Here is a 26,030-nt window from a genome sequence, read left to right as displayed (position 1 = left end):
CTGTTAGGGTGAAGGGTAGAGAGACTAAATTCTAATCCTGACTGATGAGAGTTTCTCAAAGTTGTGGTCATGAAAAAGAAGGAAGCACACATTGTATTTAGGCTTGAATTCCTTGACAAAAAATGCTTAAGAGCAGGCTTACTCGAGGAGTGCAAAAAGTGGATATGAAATGGATTAGGGAAGCAGATTTAAAGGTAATCTCAGGTTATATTAACAGTAAAAGGATGACCAGGAAGAGACTATGTTTTCTTAAAGATCATCTATGATCTAAGGCCTATGTGTGGAGCCACAAGAGATTTTTGATCTATTTCTCCATGGTGTTTAGAAAGGAGAATATGGATGCAAAGAAATGATAGTATACAGTGAGGTCTTGGACATATACATATTACAAAGAAGAAGTTATTTGCAACTTGGAAGCACATTAAGGTGAGCAACTCTCCAGGGCCTGACCAAATGCACTCCCAGATCTTATGGGAGATTAAGGCCCTTGTAGAGACTTCATCATTAGCTACTGGTGAGGTTCCAGAGGACTGGAGGGTGGCAAATGTTGTTCCATTGTTCAAGAAGGGGACAAGGACACCAGAGAACTAAAGACTGGTAAAGCTGACTTCATTTAGAGTGAAGTTACTGGAGGGAATTCTGAGGAACAGGATCGACCATTGCTTGGATAGTTAAGGCATGATCAGGAACAGTCAGCCTGGTGGGAGGTCATGCCTGATGAATCTTTTGGAGTTTTTCCCAAAGGGATAAATGAAGGTAGTGCAGTGGATGTTGTCCGTATGGACTTCAGTTAAACCTTTGGTCAGATCCAATGTGACAGACTGATCTAAAAGGTTAGGTTGCAAGGGATTCAGTGAGAGTAAGCAAGGTGGATTCAGAATTGGCTCGATGATAGGGAGCAGAGGTTGATGGTTGAAGGTCAATTCTCTGACTGTAAGCATGTAACTAGTGAAGTGCCACAGGGTCAGTGCTGGGACCTATTATTTATATAAATAATTTTGATGTGAATGTAAGTTGCCTGGTGAGCAAGTTTGCTGATACTAAATTTGGGGATCTTGGTGACTGTGAAGCAGATTACAGTGAATTGCAGAGATCTTGAACAGTTAGGAAGATGGGCTAAGAAATGGCAAATAAATTTCAATTTGGGTAAATATGAGGTGATACATTTTGGACAGTCAAGCCACGGTAGGCCTGTACAGTGAAAGGCATGGCACTGATGAATGTTGTGACACGGGGACCTGGGAGTACAACTGCATAATTCATGGAAAGCAGTCTTGCAAGCAGATAGAGCGCGGACGAAGGCATTTAGCGTATCTTCATCAGTCACAGCATCAAGTTTAAGAGTAGGGACATAATATTGCAATTTTATGGTGTTCAAGTCTATTCTTTGGGGGGCGGGGGGTGGCAGGGATTGAGCAGCCAGAGGCTGGAGTCCACATCAGACATAGACAGAGATCCAAGGTTCTGCAAAACAAATTCAGGGAGGGAGGTGCTAAGTTAAAGGATGGGAAAATCCAGTGTGGCAGTCTCAGGATTGTTATGTGTGCCACATGTTAGTAAGAAATAGGAAAATAATGTAGTTTAGCACATAGCAAAAGTGATGGTGTAGGAAGTGAGGGCTTCACATTTTTGGATCTTTGGATCATTGGATTACCTTCCATGGAAGATGGTTTATACCTGGACTAGACGGTGACCAATATCCTTGCGAAAAGGTTTGCTAGTGATGCTCTTGGGGGTGGGGGTGGGGGGTAGGGTTAAACTGGAGTTCCAGGGGTTGGCAACCAGAGTACCAAGGCAAATAGTGGAGTAGTTGTGGGGAAAGTAAATGTAGGAAATGCCACTAAAGATAGGAGCTGAAAGGTTGAACATGGTGAGACTAATATTCTGAATTGCTCTAATTAAATGCAATGAGTATTGTAGGTGAGTCAAATGAACTTGAAGCATGGATCAGCATGTGGAATTATAATATTGTAGCCAATAGTTGTATTGGTTGCAGAAGGGTCGGGACTAGCAGCTTAGTGTTCCGGGCTTCTGTTGTTTTAGACATGATGGGGGGGGGGAGGGTAATTAAAGAGGGATAGCATTATTCTTCAGGGAAATTGTCATGACAGCCTCAGATGGAGGAAACTGGAGGACTTGTCTACTGGGACTATGTGAGTTGAACTGAGGATTACGAAGGGGATGATCAGATTTGGGATTGTAGACCTCCCAATAGTCAACAGGATTTAGAGGAGAAAATTTGTAGAGGTAGCAGAGAGTTTCAAGAAAACTAAGGTTGTGAGAGTAGTTGATGTTAACTTTCTGCATGTTGACTGGGGCTCCCATTCTGTAAAAGGACTGGATGGAATTGATTTTGTGAATTTGTGTTCAGGAAAGTTGCCTTGATCAGTATATACAGTTCCCAACTAGAGTGAGAGCGAGATATGGGATGTCCTATCAGGGAATGAGACAGGGTAATTATCAGAAGTGTGTGTAGGGGAGCATTTTAGATCTGGTGATTATAATTCCATTAGTTTCAAGATGTTTATTGAGAAGGATAACACTGGTCCTTCTGGTTGAGATTCTGAATTGGAGAAAGGAAAATTTTGATGGCATCATAGAGATTTGGCAGGTGTAGAGCAGGATAGGTTGTTTTCTGACAGAAGAATACTTGGTAACTGCGAGGCCTTGTAAGGGAAATTTGCCTATTGCCACAATAGGTCAACGGCCGACACATATTTGTTATATTCCTTCTTAGTTCAATGGCAGACACAATCTCAATGGCTCTCCACACTGCTTCAGACCACCTGGACAACACAAACACTTATGTCAGGATGCTGTTCATCGACTATAGCTCAGCATTTAATACCATCATTCCCACAATCCTGATTATGAAGTTGCAGAACCTGGCCCTCTGCAATTGGATCTTCAGATTCCGAACTGGAAGACGACAATCTGTGCGGATTGGTGAGAACATATCCTCCTTGCTGACGATCAATACTGGTGCACCTCGAGTATGTGCTTAGCCCACTCTGTATTCACATGACTGTGTGGCTCGACATAGCTCAAGTACCATCTATAAATTTGCTGACGATACAGCCATTGTTGGTAGAATCTCAGGTGGTGACGAGAGGGCGTACAGGATTGAGATATGCCAACTAATGGAGTGGTGCTGCAGCGACAACCTGATACTCAACGTCAGTAAGATGAAAGAACTGATTGAGGACTTCAGGAAGGGTAAGACGAAGGAACACATACCAATCCTCATAAAGGGATCAGAAGTGGAGAGAGTGAGCATTTTCAAGTTCCTGGGTGTCAAGATCTCTGAGGATCTAACCTGTTCCCAACATGTTGATGTAGTTATAAAGAAGGGAAGATAGCGGCTATACTTTATTAGGAGTTTGAAGAGATTTGACATGTCAACAAATACACTCAAAAACTTCTAAAGTTGTACTGAGGAGAGCATTCTGACAGACTGCATCTCTGTCTGATAAGGGGGGGGGGCGGGGGGCTACTGCACAGGACCGAAAGAAGCTGCAGAGGGTTATAAATCTAATCAGCTCCATCTTGGGTACTAGCCTACAAAGTACCCAGGACATCTTCAGGGAACAGTGTCTCAGAAAGGCAGCGTCTATTATTAAGGACCTCCCGTACCCAGTGCATACCTTTTTCTCACTGTTACCATCAGGTAGGAGGTGTGAAGCCTGAAGGCACACTCAGCGATTCAGGAACAGCTTCTTCCTCTCTGCCATCAGTTTCCTAAATGCATAAGAAAGCCCTGCAGAGGAGGAAAAAAATGATGTTTATACTTAATCATTAAAAATAAGCTGGGGAATACAAAAACAATCTCCAAAGATGTCAAAACAATAAAATTAAACAAAAAGAAAAATGTCTATGTCGATGCCATTATCCATTTGACTTGCGTGCCCAATTTAAAAAAAAAAACTTTGTAGAAGAAAAACTGAAACTAATTATCTATCTACTAAGTGTCTCTCTCTCTCTCTCTCTCTCTCTCTCTCTCTCTCTCTCTCTCTCTCTCTCTCTCTCTCTCTCTCTCTCTCTCTCTCTCTCCTCTCTCTCTCTCTCTCTCTCTCTCTCTCTCTCTCTCTCTCTCTCTCTCTCTCTCTCTCTCTCTCTCTCTCTCTCTCTCTCTCTCTCTCTCTATATATATATATATATATATATATATATATATATATGTGTGTGTGTGTGTATGTGTATATATATATATACACACACACATATAAAAGAAAAAGTCCTTATAAACTCTGAAAACTATCACTTAATGAAAAAAAGGATAAAAACAAACAATCAAACCAGTTAACGATCTATCTGCTGTGTTAATTCACTCAGTATACCAAACAGATTTCAGGAAAGCCATTCATCAGTCAAATCAAGAAGCTCGCGTCTTCTTTAAATGGTCCATCGATCAAAGAACATTTTCAACATATCAGAAATCTTCAAAGCTTGTTTTCTTTCAGAAAATTATTCAGCAGACCTAATGCCATTCAAACCTCGACCACCTCCAAAATAGAATTAACAGTGTCCAATGCCGCTTTGGGATCCGGAAGAACACGTGGAGTCGAATCTTTAGGAAATCATTTTAATCGGGCTGGATAGCGAAGTGATGGGAATAATCCCTTATCATGGGCTATCTTCATAGCTGGATCAAATTTGAACCGCTGTTCCATAACTTCCCGTGGATAATCTTCATAAAGACGAATCTCGGAACCCTTGAATTTAAAAACTCTGTGCTTCCTTGCATATTTCATGATTTGGTCTTTAACTTTGAAATGAAGAAAGCTGACCAAAACTGTCCTTGGTTTATTCGGATCTTGAGATTTCGAAGTGAAAATTCTATGTGCTCTTTCAATATCGGGAGACTGAGGTAAAATATCCGGAAACAGAGATTGAAACAAATTAGCAAAATAGTCCAATAAATCCCCACTCTCAGATCCTTCCTTCAGTCCAACAATTCAAATGTTATTCCGACGAGATCTTGCTTCCAGATCGATAATCTTGCGTTGAGACTATTCCAAGAGGGCTGAAATCTCCACTATCTGACGCTTCAACTCTTTAAGTTCAGAATTCAAGGAAATAATACTTTCCTCTACGAAATGAAAACTCAGTCAAAATGACTTCATCTCAGTAGTGTTGTTATCTATTTTCTTGTCGAGAGCCATCAACACATGTTCTAAACGCTCAGCCCAAATAGGCATATCCTTTGATTTTTCTTTCGAAGTTTTTCCCTTTCCATTGCTGGATTCAGAGAACTGCTTTCCACTTCTTAAAGATTGTGACATAATAACAACTATTCCCCTCTAAGATCCGACAAATAAAAGTTAAAAATTAAGAGTTTAAGCTGGAGAAAAGGAAGAATTAAATGCAGCCACACAAATTGTATGTCACTCCATTAGGCAGCAGGCAGAAGTCCCTTGCTGCTGCTAAGTTAACAAATTTCATGTCACATGCTGGTGATAATAAACCTGATTCTGATTCTGAGAGTACAGAATTTGTATGTTCCTGTTAGAGTAAAAGGCAAGGCTAACTGATTTAAGGAACTTTGGTTTTTGAGGGATATTGATGCCCTGATTAAGAAGGAGGTGCATTGCAGGTATAGGCAGTAAGGAACAAATGAGATACTTGAGTATAAGAAACGCAGGGGAATACAAGAGGGAAATCAGGAGGGCTGAAAGAAAGCATGAGATTATTTTGACAGACATGTTGAAGGAGAATTCCAGGAGTTTCTACAGATATATTCAGAGCAAAAGGGTAGTAAGGAACACAGTCAGTCCACTTGAAGATCAGTGTGGTCATTTGTGCATGGAGCTGAAAAAGATGGCAAATTCTTCAATGGTTTTCTTGCATCTGTATTTACTCAGGAGAGTGACACAGTCTGTAAAACTGAGGCAAAACAGTAGTGAGGTCTTGGACTGCATCTGGTTTACAGAAAAGGTGGTGCCTGCTATCTGGAGGCAAATTAGAGTGGATAAATCCCTAAGGTTTTGACAAGCTGTCTTCTCAGTCTTTGTGGGATCTATTGTAGGAATTGTAGGGGCACTGGCAGAGTAGCCACAGGTGAGGTGCTGGAGGACAGCAAATGTGCGAGAAAGGTTCAAAGAATAAGATGGAACATTCAAGTCTGGTGAGGCTATTATCAGTTGTGGGACAATTATTGGATGGTACGCTAAGGAACAGTGCCTTGAAAAAGTATTCAACCCCCCCCCCCCCACCCCCCCAATGCTTGCAAAATGCTCAAGCTGTGCCAGGTTAAATGGGGAGTGGTGGTGGTGGACAGCAATCTTGAGGTCTTGCTAGAGATGTTTGATCAGTTTAAAGTCAGAGCTTTGACTCAGCCACTCCATGGTTGCTCTGACTGTGCGTTTTGGTTCATTGTCCTGCTGAGAAACAAACTTCCTCACAAGTTTAAACTTGCTGTAGCTAGCAGATTTTTATCCAGGATCTCTCTGTATTTATCATTCATCTTCCCATCGGTCCTGACCAGATTATCAGTCCCTGCTGCTGAAAACATCCTTTTACAGTAGGGATGGTGATACTCTTATGCACAGTATTAGATTTGCGTCGCACATACCGCTTAGTGTTGAGGCCATAAAGTTCCGATTTAGTTTCATTCGAGCACAAGAGCTTCTTCCTGATCTTTACAGTATCTTCTAGGTGATGCTTTGCCAAGTCTTTATGGGCAAGGATATGCATTTTTTTTAAAGCCAGGACTTTTTTCCTTGCCACTCTTCCATAAATACCCTTCTTGTGCAAGATCTTAGAGATTCTCGAGCCATTAAACATCATCTTCGGTTGTAGCCACTGACTTGTGCAGTTCACTCAGAATAACTGTTGGCATCACAGTAACCTCTCTTACAAGTGCCATTCTTCTCCAGTGACTCAGGTTTAGAGGGGTGGCCTGACCTAGGCAGCGTGGCTGTGGTTTTTATAATTTTTGCACTTTTTCACGAAGGATTGCACTGAGCTCCAAGGTATGTTCAGTGCCTTTGAGATGATCTTTTATCCTTCTGCAGATTTGTGCTTCTCTATTATTTCCTTGCCTTGTCTTTTGTCTTCATTTTGGTTTGGTCTTTTGAAAATCTGCCGTACTGTTGGACCTTACAGAGAGAAGGGGTATTTATCCTGATAAATTCATTGAGAACAGGTGATCCTCAATTTTCTGCATCAACAAATTTGTTGGTAGGGTAATACTGTATGTTGCGATAAAGGAAAGTTAGTGTAGTAATTATAAAGGGGATGAATATTTTTTCAACCTCTCAATTTAGTGTTTAATTTTTAGTAAATTGCTGACAGGTTTTGTAGATTAGCTCAAAAAATCCCACTTCAATATATTTTAAGTTCAGAAAATGAGATGGTAAAATGTAAAAATAGTTTGGTGGGCTGAATACTTTTTCAAAGCTCTGTATAAGTATTTGATAGACAGGCCCTGGGTAGGTTGTGTCTTTTTCGAGGAGTTTACAGGGAAAGTTGACGAAGTAAAAGCTGTGGATGTTATCTACATGAGAATTAGCATGGCTTTTGACACAATCCCCATGGAATGCTGCTCCAGGTGGTTCAGTCACTTGGCATTCTGGCTGAGACATATCCTTTCATGGGTTTTAAGATTTAAAAAAAACAGTAAGTTGGAAAGTTCCAATAGCAATGCAATGGAACCATTGTTATGGTTATTTTAAAATAGTTTTATATGTTGTTTATCAATGAAGTGATCATGGACTTTTTGGTGCAGTGTTTTTTTGGACAATGAGCTGCAAACAGAATTTATTTCTAAGAGTCCATTCCTCTGTCATCAGAAACTTAAACTCACTGTCTTAGAATGATCAAAGTTACCAATACTTTTCAGATTTATTGAATTAGTAGATTTTGAATTACCTGTCTGCTGTGGTAGGCTTCAGGTTCTTATCTCCAGGTTAGTGATCCAGGCCTCCAGATATTAGATCAGTCATGCAGCGATTATGCTATCATACTGATTAACAAATGATCTTTGATATAGAAAATGTGGTAGCAAGGTTGAAGTGGAAACTCATCAGGTCAGAATTCCAATAGATTGTAATCTTTTGCAATATGTGTAAATATTCTCCTATATGGACAGTTTATAAAGCTGGATAAATGGTTAACAATTAAAATGCATAATGTACAGAGTTTTGAGCTGTTTTCTTCTATCTCTTTCTACAGCTGCAAAGCCTGAGAAAATTGCCAATCACTGTCCGCTCTGCCATGAAAATTTTCAACCAGGAGAGGAAGTAAGAACCTTAAAAATACTGTGTGAATTCATCTTTTTGGTGCAGTGTTTTTTTTCATTTTTACATTATAGATGAGATGTAACCTTTCTTTCATTGTAGTAAATACTTCCAGTATTGTTTCTGGCTTCTGTTACCTGTTTTTCTGAAAGTTTATGATAATACGTTTGTAATAGCAGTTAAATTGAATGCATCAGCTTTGTGATTAGTCATTATTCATGCATATATCCTTCCTCGAATTGAATTGACTTAATTACCTACATCTTTCACATACAGGAGGAGTAAAAATCTTTACATTAGGTCTTCATCTTAATGTGCAATTTATAGTAATTTGTAATAAAAAGTATGTACAATAGGACAGTCAATATAACATAGAAATACAATTGTATCACTGTGAATTCATCAGTCTGATGTCCTGGTGGAAGAAGCTGTCCCGGAGCCTCCTGGTCTTGGCCTTCATACTGCGGTACCGTTTCCCGGATGGTAGCAGCTGGAACAGTTTGTGATTGGGGTGACTCGGGTTCCCAATGATCCTTCGGGCCCTTTTTACACACCTTTCTTTGTAAGTGTCCTGAATAGTGGGAAGTTCACAACTACAGATGCGCTGGGCTGTCCTCTGCAGAGTCCTGCGATTGAGGGAAGTACAGTTCCCATACCAGGCAGTGATACAGCCAGTCAGGATGCTCTCAATTGTGCCCCTGTAGAAAATCCTTAGGATTTGGGGACCCATGCCAAACTTCTTCAACCGTGTGAGGTGAAAGAGGTGCTGTTGTGCTTTTTTCACCACACAGCCGATATGTACAGACCACGTGAGATCGTCGGTGATGTGTATGCTATTGTGTGTGTGATGTGATGAGGAACCTAAAGCTATTCACCTTCTCAACCCCAGATACATTGATGTCAATAGAGGCTAGCCTGTCCCTCCATTCCTCCTGTAGTCCACAACTAGTTCCTTTGTTTTTGCAACATTGAGGGAAAGGTTGTTTTCTTGACACCACTGTGTCAGGATGATGACTTCTCTGTAGGCTACCTCGTTATTATTTGAGATTATGCCAATCAATGTAGTAACGTCAGCAAATTTAATTAGCAGATCGGAGCTGTGGGTGGCGACACGGTCATGGGTATGCACAGTATAAAGGAGGGGGGTTTAGGACACACCCTGAGGGGCAGAGGTGAGGGAGCCCACCCTTACAACCTGCCAGTGATCTGACAGGAAGTCCAGGATCCAGCTGCACATGGTAGGGTGAAGGCAGAGGTCTCTGAGCTTCTTGTGGAGCCTGGAGGGAATTATGGTGTTGAAGAACAACATTCTCACGTAAGTTCACATGAGCAAATGAAGGTATTAAGCCAAGTTGGTGAATTGGTTTATTGCCATATGTACTGAGGTACAGTGGAAATTTTGCAGTCTACCCATGCTGATGGAATTCATTACAATGGTGCATCGAGGTAGTACAAGGCAGAACAATAACAGAGCACAGAATAAAATGTTAAAGTACAGACAAAGTGCATTGCAAGTAGAAAGAAAGGTGCAAGGTCACAAGGAGTTAGACTGTGGGGTCAAGAATCCATCTTATACTAAGTATGCATTCAATAATGTCAGTATGTGCTCTCAAGTTTTATTATCTTCTGTCTGATGGGAAGTGGAGAACAGAGGATGTCCGGTGTGGGTGGGGTCTTTATTATGCCGGTGCTTCACTGAGACAGTGAGAAATATAAACGGAGTCCATAGAAGGGAGCTTGGTTTCTCTGATGTACTGAGCTGTGTTCACATCTCTTCAGTTATTTTTCACAAGCAGAGCAGTTGCCATACCAAGCTGTGATGCATCCAGATAGGATGCACTCTAACTGGGGCCTCCATGCTTTTCAGGGTTGACCAAGGATATTGCATCCCAGCTGTCTAGATACGCAAGCCAGGGCAGTACAAAGTGGAGAACAAACTGTTGCCCATTTAACAAATTCCTCCTCTCCATGATTCTGATGAACCCAAAGCAAAAGCAGAGACTGATGCAGTTTGGCACCAGCAACATTGCAGAAGTTGCCAGTCAATGTTGAACTCAACATCAGACTGCTTTAGGGACTCCAGCTCCAGAATTTTCCCCTCGGGATTTACTCCTGAAGTCTTCAACATGAGTGGGTATAGCCATAAGACAGTGAAGGTTTGTGATCAGAGTTTTCCTTCTCCTAGATGAGCTACCTATCATGGCTGGCGAGCCCCATCTGCACGATGCACTGTATCATGCATGGATAAATATCAATGAAGATCAAAGGTGACATGCCAAATTTCTTTAGGCTTTTAAGGATGTTGAGGCACTGGTGAGCTTCAATGATGTCAATGTAGTTGGACTGGGGCAGGCTATAGGTGATGTTTACTTTTAGGAACTTGAAGCTTTCAGCTCTCTTGACGTCAGTACTGTTGATGTAAACAGGAGCTTGTTTTATTTTGTGCCACCAGCAGAGTGAGCTGACTTGAGGTCAATTAAGGATGAAGTTAGTTTAAAATATGAATATGGTTTCATTCTTTTGTGAATTCATAAATTCTGTTTATTGTCTATTAATTAGCTGGAAAAAGATCACATGGGTTTTCTCCTTCACTGTCTAGGTATAGAATGAAATGAAAATACTGTAGGTATTATCTGAACAATTTATTCTACAGTATTATAGTTCAAGGAGCCTTGACAATTTAGACATTGCCAAAACAGGATAGACAGTAGACAATAGGTGCAGGAGTAGGCCATTTGGCCCTTTTTTGAGCCAGCACCGCCATTCACTGTGATCATGGCTGATCATCCACAATCAGTACCCCGTTCCTGCCTTCTCCCCACATCCCTTGACTCAGCTATCATTAAGAGCTCTATCTAACTCTTTCTTGAAAGCATCCAGAGAATTGGCCTCCAATCTGAGGCAGGGCATTCCACAGATCCACAACTCTCTGGGTGAAAAAGTTTTTCCTCAACTCTGTTCTAAATGGCCTACCCCTTATTCTCAAATTGTGGCCTCTGGTTTTGGACTCCCCCAACACTGGAAACATGTTTCCTGCCTCTTAACGTGTCCAATGCCTCGTATGTTTCAATCAGATCCTTCTAAATTCCAGTGTATGCAAGCCCAGTCGCTCCAATCTTTCAACATATGACAGTCCCACCATCCCGGGAATTAACCTCGTGAACCTCCGCTGCACTCCCTCAATAGCAAGAATATCAAGATGTTGCTTAAAATTTTAAATTGATGCTAAGAAATACTTGTGCAGTTTACAGGATAATGGGGAAACAATGCAGCTCATACACCATGTTGCCTTTTATCATTTTATGTATTCTGCTGTGCTACCTAAATTGTTAGTGCTGACAAGGTTTGTTACTGACGAGTGATCCACAAATTGTGAATTTAGAAGGCCTGAGAGAGAAACTGGCCAAAATTGATTGGAAAAGGACACCGGCAGGGATGATGGCAGAGTAGCAGTGGCTGGAATTTCTGGAAGCAGTTCAGGAGGCACAAATATATACATGCCAAAGAGGGAGAAGTACTGTAAAGGCAAGATGACACAAGAAGTCAAAACCAACATAAAAGCCAAAGAGAGGGGATATAATAGAGCAAAAATTAGTGGGAAGTTAGAGGATTGGGATGCTTTTCAAGACCAACAGAAGACATTGGGAAAAATGCTGGATGAACTGAAGTAGTATTTGAATTGGTCTTCACTATGGAAGGCGATAGCTGTATGCTGGAAGTTCGAGAATGCCGGGGAAAAGTGTGTGTGAAGTTGCCATTACTAGGGAGAAGTAATGGGAAATTCCTAAGAAACTGGAAGGTCTAAAGGTAGTTAAGTCATCTGGACCAGATGGTGTACACCCCAGGGTTCTGAAAGAGATGGCTGAAGAGATTGTGGAAGCAAGAATAATGATCTTTAAAGAATCGCTAAATTTTACAATGACCCCAGAAGACTGGAAAATTGTAAATGTCATTCCACTCTACAAGAAGGGAGAGAGGCAGAAGAAAGGAAACTATAGACCAGTTAGTCTGAGCTCACTAGTTGGGAAGATGTTGAAGTTGATTGTTAGAATGTGTTTTCGGGATACTTGGGGGCATGTGATAAAATAGACTGTTTCCTCAAGGGAAAATCTTGCTTGACTAATCTGTTGGAGTTCTTTGAAGAAATAACAAGCAGGATAGACAAAGGAGAATCAGTGGATGTTGTGTACTTGGATATCCAGAAGGCATTTGACAAGGTGCCACACATGAGGTTGCTTAACATTATCCTTAGTATTTCAGGAAAGGTGCTAGCATGGATAGAAGCTTGGCTGATTGGCAGGAGGCAAAGTGTCAGAATAAAGGGACCTATTCTGCTTGGCTGCTGGTGACTAGGGGTTGGCATTGGGACTTGGATGATGGAATTGATAACTTATGGAATATTTTGCAGATGATACAAAGATAGGTTAAGGTAGTGGTAAGGAAGGAGGAAGTCTGCAGAGCCCAAGGTTATTACAGGGAAGATTCTAGCATGTGTAAAGCAGTGGCAGACTGGCAGGAGGCTAAGAGTGGGAATAAAGGGAGCTTTTTCTAGTTGGCTGCTGGTGACTAGTGATCCACAGGAGTCTGTCTGTGTTGGGACTGCTTTTTACATTATATGTCAATGATTTGGATGATGGAATTGATCGCTTTGTTGCAAAATTTGTGGTCGATATGAAGATAGGTGGAGGGGCAGGTAGCTTTGAAGAAATAGAGAGGCTACAGAAGGAGAATGGGTAAAGAAGTGGCAGATAGCATACTGTTGGGAAGTGTATGGTCATGCACTTCGGTAGAAGAAATAAAAGGGTAGATTGTTTTCTAAATGGAGAGAAAATTCAAAAATCTGAGGTGTAAAGGGACTTGGCAGTCCTTGTGCAGGATTCCCTCAAGGTTAATTTGCAGGTTGAGTCGATGGTGATAAAGACAAACGTGATATTAGCATTCATTTCGAGAGGACTAGAATATAAAAGCAAGAATGTAATGTTGAGGCTTTATAAAGTACTGGTGAGGCCTCACTTGGAGTACTGTGGCAATTTTGGGTCCCTTATCTGAGAAAGGATATACTGACATTGGAGGGGGTTCAAAGGAGATTCATGAAGGTGATTCCGGGATTGAAAGGCTTGTAATTTAAAGAGCGTTTGATGCCTCTGGGCCTATACTCACTGGAATTCAGAAGAACGAGGGACAACCTAATTGAAATCTATTAAATATTGAAAGACCTTCATAGAGTGGATGTGGAGAGGATGTTTCCGATGGTAGGAGTGTCTAATACTAGAACACAGGCTCATAATAGAGCGGCATCCTTTTAGGATGGAGATGAGGAATTTCTTTAGCCAGACTGTGTTAAATCTGTGGAATTTGTTGCCACAGGCAGCCGTAGAGGCACAAGTTGATAGATTCTTAATTAGTCAGGGCTTGAAGGGATGTGGTGAGAAGGCAAGAGATGGGGCTGAGAAGGAAAATTGATCCGCCATGATGAAATGACAGAGCAGACTTGATGGGCCAAGTGGCCTAATTCTGCTCCTGTGTCTTATGGTTTAATGCTCTCAAAGCTGCTGATAACAGATCATTTCATTGATTATGGATGTTTCAAACACTTTCTAAAGTCCATGCTATTTTCCATGTTTAGCTGTAAGAAACTTCTTGATTTATTGCCTCAATGGTGACACTGTGGTAGCATTTGAGAAAACAAATCTCAAAGTAGTATATGGTGACATATGTACTTTGATAATAAATTTATGTTGAACTTCGAATTTCATTATTGAATAAAATTATGATGCCCATGAATAAATCAGGAACTTTAGGCTATTTGTAATCACCTAATCTACTGCCAGTGTCTTCAGAAACACCATGAAGCTTGGACCAGTAAACTAGCATTTGCAGCTTTTGAGTTTTCCCAAGGTTGTTATCAATGATACATGAAACTTTATACAGCAAAACCTTTAGATACATTGACTGGACTCCGTTGAAGTTAACTTCCACCTTGGTACTCCTTGCAACAGGTTCTTTTTAAAGACTGCAGCAGATCTTTCCTTGTGCAATTTGCTGTTCACTTCTACATCAAGCTCTACTCTTAAACAAATGCTTTCACTTGTTTTGATTTCAGTGATGGGTAGGTGATAAGTCAAGTATTGGGATATGCCATTATTGCTGGCTTCCTTGATAGCCGTAGGTTTCACTGGTATCCTTGTGAAGCACTTACCATCTTATGAGCAGGGAAGATTTTTACTCCATTACTGTGTATGTTATTGTGGATCACAGCATGATGAATCCACATTTATGGAAAGCATGCATTCTTTATCCATCTAGTGCACTGAATGGGCATTTTCAGTAGCTGCACTGTCGTAGGGATAAATCTTGGAGAACAAGGATGTGCTGTACTTCCTCGCCTACTCCAGTGTGATTTCTCACCAGAATGCAGATACAATGAGAAGCTTTTCTCTGCAGTTTAGAGAATATTGTTGTGGTTTCCAGAAAGATAGAAAGAAGTGGTGACTTATCTGCAATTGGCTGCAATAATTTGCCAAAAGAGAATAGTACACAAAGAGAAGGAAATCTGGAATCTGGGGCATTTGGGATACAAGGACTTCCTTCATAAGAAAAATGCAAAAATCCCTAATGCGAAGCAAATCTCAGTTTTCAGACAGCTACTTTTAAACTAAAATAATACATCAACACACACAAAATGCTAGTGGAACACAGCGGGCCAGACAGCATCCATAGGAAGATCCACAGTCAACCTTTCGTCTCGGCCTGAAACGTCGACTTTGCTTCTTCCTATGGATGCTGTCTGGCCTGCTGCATTCCACCAGCGTTTTGTGTGTGTTGCTTGAATTTCCAGCATCTGCAGATTTCCTCATGTTTGTGTAGTTCTTCAACAATCAGCTTGGAATGTCTAGATGGTGCACAAGATCCCGTCTCATCCTGCAGTAATGATTGATTTCCAGTCAATGGCCTGCTGCAATTCTGTTTTGACGTGAGTGATTTTTGTCTCAATCTGACCTCTGCACAAAATATGCTTTGCTTAGAACATCTTCACTCTTCAGGTCAGAATACTGGTTGAGAGTTGGACTGGTGCTCAATATTATAGGCACAACAAGTGTGAGTAATAAACAAAAGTATTCTCATTTAGTTGTTAGGGAAATGCCCTGTAGGACCGACATTTCAAGCCAACAAAGTCCACAATCATTCAGCAATAAGATTTCCCTTATAAAACTCCAAATTATGTTCATTTTAAGCAGCTACCACAGTTGATCATTTCCAAGTACAAATGGGGTCCCAAGTGCCAGGTTTCAATAATAGAAGCTCTGTTTCATTTGGCTTGCAATCAATAGATTGATCAGTACAAAGTGTTGCCCTCCTCTGCAGTGGGAATGTGCCTCGAAAGACTAATACCCTTTTGTAATTAATTTGCAGCAGTATCGTCTGCTTTCATTTAAGCTGGGTGCCGACAGGAACTAAACGTGTCCCATTTTAGCGTGGGTTTCTGTGTGTAAATCAACTTGACTCAATGTTGTCCTTGTCTAAATTTGAAGTTCAAGGTAAACTTATTATTACAGTACATCTATGTCACCACATACTACCCTGGGATTCATTTTCTTGCAGTCATTCACTGTAAGGACAAAGAAACGCAGCAGAATCAGTGAAAAAGTGCTCGTTCTTAAGGCTCTCTACCTCCTTCCTGATGTTAGCTGTAAGAAGAGAATATGCCCTGGGTGGCAGGGGCCCTTTCCTGTGGCAGCATTCCTTGTGCACGTGCTCAGTGGGGGGAAGGGCTTTACCTATGATGGTAGAATGTAATCACTGCTCTTTTATCAGCTTTTCTATTCAAGGGCATTGGTGTTTCCGTACCAGTCCGTGCTGCACCCAGTCAATATACCCTCCACTGTGCATCTATAGAAGCTTGTCAGAGTTTTAGATGACATGCTGAATCTTCTTAAACCTTTAAGAAAGTAGAAGTACCTTCTTTGTAATGCACTTACATGCTGGACCCAGGGCAGATCCTCTGAAATGATCACACTGAGGAACTTAAAGTTTATGATCCTCTCCACCTGTAATCCTCTGATGAGGACTGGCTTATAGACCTCCGGTTTCCTCTTCCTGTGGTGAATAAGCAGCTCTTTTGTTTTGCTAAAATCAATACTGAAATCTAACCAATAAGTAAATTTATCTATGTACAGTTGCAGAGGAACTCCCAAGTTTTCAGATAGACTTTATTCATGTGCATAAATCATGTCAAGTGTTTCTCCATTGAACAAGAAAATGTTAACTTAGATATTTTATCCATGTCATGGGTTCTTTGTCCTTCACTGAAGAGCCAGATAGCTGCATGGAACATTTCATTGATTCTGTTTGCTTGCTTTGTGCTAAAGTATAGCAGTTGTATTTATAAAGCAAAACTGACATTGGGAATTTATCAAAATATTCATCATGAGGCAGATTTCGTGGAGAATGAAAAGAATTCTTCTTTCAGGTCAGTGACCTTTTATCAGAGTGATAATGAGTGCAGAACTCTGCAATGCATCACAAAGAATTGCATTCTTATGGCAAAGATGACATGAAATATAAAAGGTGCCTCAGTTTTGCTTGCCAGCCAATTGATTTACTGCTGTACTGTCTGTGAACAGATTTTTTTAAATGCAAGTTGTATTTTCAATACCCAACTCGGCCTCAAGTTTAAGTAATTGGTTTATTATCACATGTACTAAGACAGCAGTCCCCAACCACAGGGCCGCGGACTGGTACCGGGCTGCAAAGCATGTGCTACCGGGCCGCGAGGAAACCCTATGATTTGGTGATGTGAGTCAGCTGCACCTTTCCTCATTCCCTGTCACGCCCACTATTGAGCTCGAATGCATGCGAGGTCATTACCCGCGCGTCATCCATGTCAGCTTGCAAATGACAGCGGGCTGAAAAGTATGTTTGACATAACATCTCTGCCAGCATTCTGGATCAAGGTCAAGGCTAAATATCCTGAGATAGCCATGAAAACACTGAAAACCTTGCTTCCATTTCCAACATATCTCTGCAATGAATGCAATGAAAACTAAATTGCGGAAGAGACTGGACATAAGGAACCCTGTCCGAGTATCGCTGTCTCCCATCACCCCTCGATGGGACCATCTTGTTGCAGGGAAACAAGCCCAGGGCTCCCACTGATTCAGCGATATTGGTGTGTTGCAATGATTTTATATGTTCATATGGGGAAAATATGTGCTGTGTGTTTAATATCCAAATGTTACTTAAAATGTTATGATGCTATTGACTTATAAGTGACTTGTATAACCACATAACAATTACAGCACGGAAACAGGCGATCTCAGCCCTTCTAGTCCATGCCGAACGCTTACTCTCACCTAGTCCCATGGACCTGCACTCAGCCCACAACCCTCCATTCCTTTCCTGTCCATATACCTATCCAATTTTTCTTTAAATGATAATATCAAACCTGCCTCTATCACTTCTACTGGAAGTTCATTCAACACTTACTTCAAGCTCACCTGTCCTCCCCTGATAATTGACTTATCACTATATTCATGCGAGGAAAATACGTGCTGTGTGTTTAATATTAAATTCGTTAGATAAGCGGTTTTAGAAACGAAATTGAGTGTATTAGCCATTTATCACCTATATTCTAGTCGTGATTAACAACTCCGCCCCCGAACAGAATGGCCAAAAACGATTTGTAGAGAAAAATCGGCACCTACACACATGCGAGCACAGGTGCCCACGCAAGGCTTCATGGTCATGATAGTCTTTCTCGGGGCAAGAATATTGTCAATATTAAACCAGTCCGCAGTGCAAACAAGGTTAGGGACCCCTGTACTAAAAGAAACATTATTTTGCATTCCAATCATTCAGATCATTTCAAAATTACTTCAGAGTAGAACAAAGGGAAAAGCCAATGGGGATGTAAAATATACTGTTTACAGTGCAGGTACAGGTGTCCCCCCGCTATCGGAAAGTAGAGCATTCCTATGAAACCTTTCGTAAGCCAAAATGGCGCAAAGCGAAGAAGCAATTACCATTAATTTATATGGGAAAATTTTTTGAGCATTCCCAGACCCAAAAAAAACCTACCAAGTCATACCAAATAACACATAAAACCTAAAATGACACTAACATATAGTAAAAGACGGAATAATTGATAAATACACAGCCTATATAAATTAGAAATAATGTAAGTACAGTGTAGTTTTACTTACCAGAATCGGGAAGACAGCGAGCACACTGGAAAGTTCACTCATTTTTCTATCATACAGTTCTTTGGAAGCACTCAAAACATCCTGCAAACCTGCCCTAAACCTACGTGCCCTTTCAAAATTAAAGTCATACTTTTCTGCAATCATTGCAGCACTGTCAATCGTAGCAAAAATTTCACGCAGTTCAAAGCTATGGCAGCTTGATGCTAAGTGTAGTTCCCGGGGAGGGAGCTTGGCAGCACCACTATCGCTGCTCAGGGTGCGTGCTGCCTCTATAACAGCTGGCTGCAAAACAAACGCTGAACGCTATTTTCGCTTGTCGCCACTCTCGCTGTTCGGGGTGCGCACTGCCTCTATAACGGCTCACTGCAAAACATTCACTGAACGCTATTTTCGCTTGTCGCCACTCTCGCTGCTCAGGGTGCGCGCTGCCTCTATAATAGCTGGCTGCAAAACAAACGCTGAACACTATTTTCACTTGTCGCCACTCTCGCTGCTCAGGGTGCGCGCTGCCTCTATAATAGCTCGCTGCAAAACATTCACTGAACACTATTTTCGCTTTTTGCCTTTTTTCATAAAAGCAAAAGTCCTCTTTGGATTTCTTTCGGTTAGCGAAAACAGGTACTAATGTAGGTCTTTCGTAAAAGCGAAGTGACGTAAAGCAGGGTATACCTGTAAATAATAATGTGGAAGGGCCATGAAGAAAGTTCATCGATTGTACAAGAGATCCATTCAAGATCCTTGTAAGAGGAGGATTGAATCTGTTCTTGAGCCTGATGATGTGTGTTTTTAGGCTTTTGTATCTTCTGCCCAATGGAACATCTGGGTGGAGTTTCACAAACAGAAGGAAGTATAGACAGGGCTCATGGAATAAGGGCCAAATTTTGTGATGCACTGAGCTGTGTCCACACACTGCAATTTCTTCGGCAGAGCAGTTGCCATACCGAGCAGTAGCGCATCGATTAAAAATTGAGGGTCAATGAGACTTGCTGAATTTCCTTAGCCTTCTAGTTAGAGACAGTACTGTGCTTTTGTGGCCATGTCATCTACATGGTTAGACCAGGGCAAGCAATTGGTGATGTTTATATCTCAGAGTTTGAGGCCCTGAACCATTGTAAGTATGATTTTGTTTGTTCTAAGATATCTGAATAAAAATAAAGATGTCTGCAGATTTATTATTGCCACCAAAATTTCAGCGATTTAGAATAATCACACTTTAATGCTAACTCTAGTTAGTGGTACTTAGGTTTTGGAAGAAAAATCATCTGACAAATTTCAAGGCCTTGAGTTCTAAGGAGAGATCTGCCTCTTGCAATGTTGTGTAGAGTAAACAGTTCAACAGCGAATAGATACTTGGGTGAAATTGAAAAGTTTTCAAATTAACATGCTGCATATTATCTTTCATGATATAGTTTTTCAAATTATACTTGATAATGTTTCCTATGGACTAGCTTTGTTAATATACTTGACAGCTTAAACCTATGTGTAAAAGGTATCATTTGAATAGTTGTCCCATTCAAGTTTCCACTGAGAAATTTGGCACTGTAACAAACTTGACTATGTTGACTAGTTTTGCACACATGTGGTACATTTTTATTTGACACCATGAGTCATTAGCAAAATTAATTTTTAAAAAGTTATTAAAATCACTATTTAAAATTGTTATAAGTATTTAGTTCACTAACAAGGCCATGGTCCAAAGAGAATTGCGTAATACAGTTCAGATTTGTTTTCTCATTCATTTATTTGGCTGGCTGTCCTGCTACCAAATAATAAAACAGTGTTCAAGTAGTAATGGGATCCACTTCTAGAACAAGTGAACTAAATTCACTTGAGAAATCGTGAGGTGCTTGTTCCATAGTAACTTGTTTTCCCTCTTCAACCATTCAAATCCATTCACTAGGGAGAATGGGTAGGCAGTATTCTGCCACTGCTATCAAATGAGCTCCATGATATTGATGGTGTTTACTGTTTTATTTATTGGTATATTGAATGAAGCTAAGTGCCTCATGGCTCTATGTATTGAACTGCAGCATACGTTTGTATTTTGCATTGTAAATTAGAACCTGCAGTAGGATTAATACATTTTCAGTGGGTATTTCATTGTGCATCTTGAAATTGACATATTGTTAGTACTGTAGATGGTAAATGGAAGAATATTGACACAGTAGATGAAACATGAAATATATTCTAGAATAAATATTAGTCTTTCCTGTATTTCTACCGGAACATAATTTTTAACATTGAAGAAAATGATATCTTAGTCAGCCAGTACCACACTGGATCACAAATAGTCACAAAGGCATTGATTTTAAACTTGTATGTTCCTTGCAGCTAAATCCACACATTACCCCAGTGGTTTTGTGTTATTGTATTCATGCTCGGTATTAATGAATATATTTAGAGCAAGCCTCAGATTCTCTGCAGTTTTGGGCCTTTGCATTAATACTTTTTGTTTCTGTGATGCAGTGTACACAATGCTACAGTTAGTCAAATTGTCCTCTGAGCCCAGCCTAGCTTCACTGAATTCAGCAAACAAGGACACCATTACTTGGCCCTTTGGTTAAGAATTATTAAATAAATCTATTTTCTTTAATGCATCAGTTCTTGGATTTATGTTTATACAGGAATAGTCAGCAGAGCTATTTTTGACCCATCTGCCTCTAATGCTTTGCTATCCATGTACCTGTCTAAATATCTTAAATGTTTTAATTGTTCCTTTCTCTACCACTTTGGGTCATATACATACCATTCTTAGTGTGGAAGATAACTGCCCCTCAAGTACTTTTGGAATCTATCCTCTCTAACTTAAACCTATGCTCTCAAGTTTTAGAATTGCCTACCTGGAAGTGGGCGGTTTGGGGAGGGGAGGGGGAAAGAAAGAGTGTGATTGTCCACCTCATCTATGCTCTTGATTTTATAAATTGCTATGGTTCCCTCTCAAGCTCCAGGGAAAGTAGTCCCAGCTTATCCAGTTCCTCCTTATAATTTAAATTATCCAGTCCCAGCAACAAATAGAATTTATTTTGCATCCTTGTTTGCTTAATATAGCCTAGTGACCACAGCTGCTTCAAGTGTGGATCCACCAATGTCTGTATGGCTGAAACCTGATTTCCTAACTCTTGTAACACTCATCAAAGTTGCTTGAATTTCCAGCATCTGCAGAATTCCTGTTGTTAGCATCTCAACTCTTGTACTCAGTGCCCTGACTGAACAGGCAAGAATCCAAATGCCTTCTTCACCACCCTTTCTCCTTAGTTACCACTTTAAGGGAAACTACAAGACAACCCCCCCCCCCCAAAAAAAAGGTCTGTCTGTTGTACTCCAGAGCTCTGCCATTTACTGTGTACGTCCTGCTTTCATTTAACTTATTAATTTTGCATTTGTCTTGAGTTAAATTTCATCTGCTATATCATGCCCATTTTCCTAGTTGATCTCGATTCTGTTGTAATCTCAGATAACCTTTCATTTCCACTATACCATCAATGTTGCTGTCATCTGCAAACTTTATTAATCGTGCCATCTGCATTCTTATTCCGGCAAGATGGCGACATCTTGCAAGTAGCTGACAAAACTACTGGATACTCCTCTCCTAGATGCACGTCTTCTTCCGAACTGCAATTGGTTACAGCCTGTAATTCCCATCTTAGGAATGTGTATTTGACCGACTGAACAATCTAGCGCTTCTGCAATCACTTGGGGGATTTGGTGTAGAATGCAAATACTGTTGTCCCTGGGGCTGGCTGCGTTGATTCCTAATGGCAGACCACAAGCCTATGGTCAGTTCCATTACTTCACGCCGATTGAAGTGACGAGCAAGATTAAAATCAACGAGAACAAGAGTGGAAAACAAACATGGTCAGGGCCATCTATCTGCATTTGGTCGGTCTCCCTCTTGCTTCTGCCGGGGAAAGGTGCAGGAGTCTTGGATCCTATAACTGCAAGATTCAACTCCTCAGCAGCTCGTTGATGTAGACTCACTTTTGGCCTGATTTGATGTCCTCAGCGCTGAGCATGTTTTGCTGTTTGTGCAATTGATTGAGGTACTTAGACACGGAACTGGGTCTGTGGCTGTGGTCGCGGCCATTAACTCCTGGACCGTCATCACTTGTCTTGGGACTTGTGGCTGTGGACTCACTTTTAGGGATTCTGTGGTTTGGTGTTTAGTGTCCTATGTGTTATTTGTTTGTGTGACTTGTTCTTCTTTATCACATGTTTGATGGTCTTGTTCTTTACGGCATTTCGTTAAGTGGGGGTCTATGGTGTTTCTTTGTTTTGTGGCTGCCGGCAAGAAGGCGATGCTCAAAGCTGTGTACTGTATGCATACTTGATAAGAAATATACTTTGAACTTTGATTCAGATCATTAATATAAATGACAAGGGACCCAGCACTGATCCCTGCAGCACACCACTGGTCATATACCTCCAATATGAAAAACAATCCTCCAGTGCCACCAAGCTAATTCTGTACCTAATTTGCTGGCTCACCTATGGGAACTGGCTTTCCTAACCAAATTCCCATTTGAGACCTTGTCAAAAGTCTTACTGAAGCCCATCATGCCATGGATTACACTGCATACCATTAGAGGTGTCTGCTTCCAGCTGCTAACTTCGAGGAGAAAAACCATGTATAGTCCCAACTGAGGAAACTGTGAGACTACATACTTCTGCAGGATAGTTTGCCATTTACTATGCTGCTCACATGGACTTCCCAAGCATACACTGAATTTAATAGCAATGGCTATTGATGTGGTTGGTCTTTTGGTGATCATTGTCAGTTGATTCCTTCCAGTTTAACAGACTTCTTTGGCAGATAGCATTGCCATGACAGAAGGATCTTGGGTGGCATTCCTTGCATGGTTTCTTGCACCTGCCTGCACTTTGTATATTATAGCTGTGTATCATTGTGAGGGCTCTAGGGCAGTATCAGGAGAGTAATTAAAGAGTACCATTAGCCTTAGTACAGAGGCATACTGCAGTTAAGAAAAAAATAGCTGTTGGAACTTCCTGGTTATTTCTTTGTACACTCACTAATAGAAGAGAAAAAGGAGTTACAAGAAGAAGATAAGTGACTGAGTGGTGCCACAACAACAGCCTTTTACTCAATGTCAGCAAGACCATGGAGCTGATTATTAACTTCAGGAGGAGGAAACGAGAAGTCCATGAGTCAGTCCTCATCAGAGTTGAAGAGGGTCAGCAACTTTAAATTCCTTGGTGCTATTATTTTGAAGGGTCTGTCCTGGGCCCAGCACTTAAGTGCAATTATAAAGAAAGCACAGCAGCACCTCTACTTCCTTTCCAAAGATTCAGCACGTTGTCTAAAATTTCAACAAACTTCTATAGATGTATGGTGGAGAGTATAATGACTGGTTGCATCATGGCCTAATATAGAAACACAGATGCTCTTGAGTGGAAAAGACTACGAAAAGTAGTGGGTACAGCCCAGTCCATCACGGGTAAAGCCCTCCCCACCATTGAGCACATCTGCATGAAGTTCTGCCACGGGAATGAGGTACAGGACCTGTACCATCAGGTTCAGGAGCAGTTATTACCTCTTAACCATCAGACTCCTGAACCGGATGGGATAATTTCACTCACCCCATCACTGAACTGTTCCCACAAGCTATGGACTCACTTTCAAGGATGCTTCATCTCATATTCTTGATAGTTTTTTTCTTTATTTTTGCATTTGCACAGATTGTTGCCTTTTGCACATTGGTTGTCTGCCCAATCTGTTGGATGAATGCCTGCAAAACATGAATCTTAGGGTTGAATATGGGACATACATGCGCTTTGGTAATAACTTTACTTTGGACTTTGATATCTTCTGGTCTTTCCTGTAATCTCTTTTTGCCTGTCTTTGGTTGCTGGCAGTCTGCCTAAAATGAGGAGATGCATTGTGTAAATGATTCAACAAAGTGGGGAAGAGATGGTCTCAACACGTGAATGCAAAGCTTTTAATAGTGCTGAAGAGCACTTCTTCACATTCAGAGAGGTGACAGTATTTTTCCTACTTTGCATTATATGGATTAAGTCAGTCCTGGAATATAGTACGTTAGCAAACTAACTAACTGCCTTAACCATCATTCTGACATATATTTTGCATTGATCTAATCAACAACAATTTATTAATGCATCTCGGAGGATTTCAGTGTTCTCCACATTTTCCCTGTACTCTCTCTGCTTCATGGCAGTAAGTATATGTTTTTCTGCTCTCTGGCTGCCGTGGAGGCATGTGTCATAAAGGGCTGAGGCCCAGCGTTAGGAACTGCACAGCAAAGTTCTGACAGCTGAAGGAAAATGGGTGTGCTTCTGTTAGGACCAAGGCCATTTCTGCATGAGGTAATCGACTGATAATAATGATGGAATAGATGGGTGTTCCTTTGGTATAATTGAGTTCCAAATATCTGATTTAATGATTTAAAATGGTGTAGTCTATGAATGGGACTTATGTTCATCCTCCTGATCTTATTTTCTTCTTGCAATGGAGGTAAGGTAAGATTAACCCAATTGAACAGTGAAGATAAACTTGTGACTTTTTTTGTGCAAAGAACTGGGAGATTCCTGTTAGGGTTTCCAATTTATCAAAGTCTGGTTTGCAGAGACACATGAATACTTCAGCATTACAGTCTTAAGAGAAAAATGTGCAGAAAATACTGTGGTCCTGTTTTAAACCTTCACTTCATAAAGTACGTTGAGTCTTTGAATAAAGCTATGGCTTTGTACATTGAAAGGAAGAATTATGCTATCTGGCAGACATGGTGACCTGCTCGCCCTGTGTGGTTTACACATATTTCAACCAACACTCTGTCTGCATCTCAGCTCCACAAGGAGCTGCTCACTGCACAGATTGTGACTAACAGAGGCCTTCTTGTTCTTCCAATTTTCTTAGCCTTGGAAACTTCATCTCATGGGAAGAGACGGCTGTAAAATGAATTCCCGCAGAATGCAGACATTACAGAGGACCCAGCAACTCCAAGGTAAAATACTTCTTATAAATCAAAGCCATTTTAATAAGTTTTTAAATAATTCTTCAATTTAATCACATGCATTGAAGCAAAATGCATATTTCTACACAAACAAAATAATTTGTTCAATCTAGGAATTTTTTTGGTATTGGTAATGGAGGCATTTTTTTTCCAGATAGTCTGTGCAAAGATTGCATGTAATCATTTTGTCTTTCAGCCCAATGTAGAGAAATAGAGATGGTTAGACTGGTCAATAGGTAGTTATCTCTCTTTTTATGCATTTCTCCCTCAAATCTAAATTTTGAAAACTGGTGGATTTACCCTCCCACTATTTCAAAGGCTAAGATACATCTGCAAAGTGCAAAAGCTTTAACCAAAAGCCTTTCAATATAATTTCAACCTTCACACCTGAGTGACACTTAGGAACTATTTTCACACACTTGAATCATTTCTGTCACCACATGTTTTCTCATTCTAATTGCTTCTTTTACTGGTGTTATTACTGTTATTTGGCAATGTTTAACTGGCAGTGCATAAAATATGACCATGCTCCATTGAATTCAGGCAGTGAAAGTGTCCCACCTTTCTAATGCCCTTCATGTCCCACTCACTGCTGATCCAGTAGA

The 26,030-nt window shown here is 40.7% G+C and overlaps 1 protein-coding gene and 1 long non-coding RNA gene across 6 annotated transcripts in view; one reads left to right on the top strand and one right to left on the bottom strand.

Annotated features, from left to right (window-relative positions):
* The window catches only part of LOC140188747 (uncharacterized), a 61,838-nt gene that overhangs the window by 4,902 nt on the left and 30,906 nt on the right, over positions 1-26,030 (bottom strand). Inside the window, exon 2 of the long non-coding RNA XR_011883376.1 lies at positions 3,645-3,757. This is a non-coding gene — a long non-coding RNA (uncharacterized lncRNA). The remainder of the gene's footprint in view (positions 1-3,644; positions 3,758-26,030) is intronic.
* cep104 (centrosomal protein 104) overlaps positions 1-26,030 on the top strand; it is a 134,648-nt gene that overhangs the window by 100,283 nt on the left and 8,335 nt on the right. For all 5 annotated transcript variants that reach the window (XM_072245347.1, XM_072245346.1, XM_072245351.1 and 2 more), the window contains 2 exons: positions 8,173-8,240; positions 25,329-25,416. In XM_072245347.1, the coding sequence (XP_072101448.1) occupies positions 8,173-8,240; positions 25,329-25,416 (156 nt within the window). The remainder of the gene's footprint in view (positions 1-8,172; positions 8,241-25,328; positions 25,417-26,030) is intronic.

Source organism: Mobula birostris, chromosome 27 (genome assembly GCF_030028105.1).
Source record: "Mobula birostris isolate sMobBir1 chromosome 27, sMobBir1.hap1, whole genome shotgun sequence".
Taxonomy (NCBI): Eukaryota; Metazoa; Chordata; class Chondrichthyes; order Myliobatiformes; family Myliobatidae; genus Mobula; species Mobula birostris.
The sequence above is the reverse complement of the archived record's forward strand: the minus strand, read 5'-3'. Positions and strand labels throughout refer to the sequence as shown.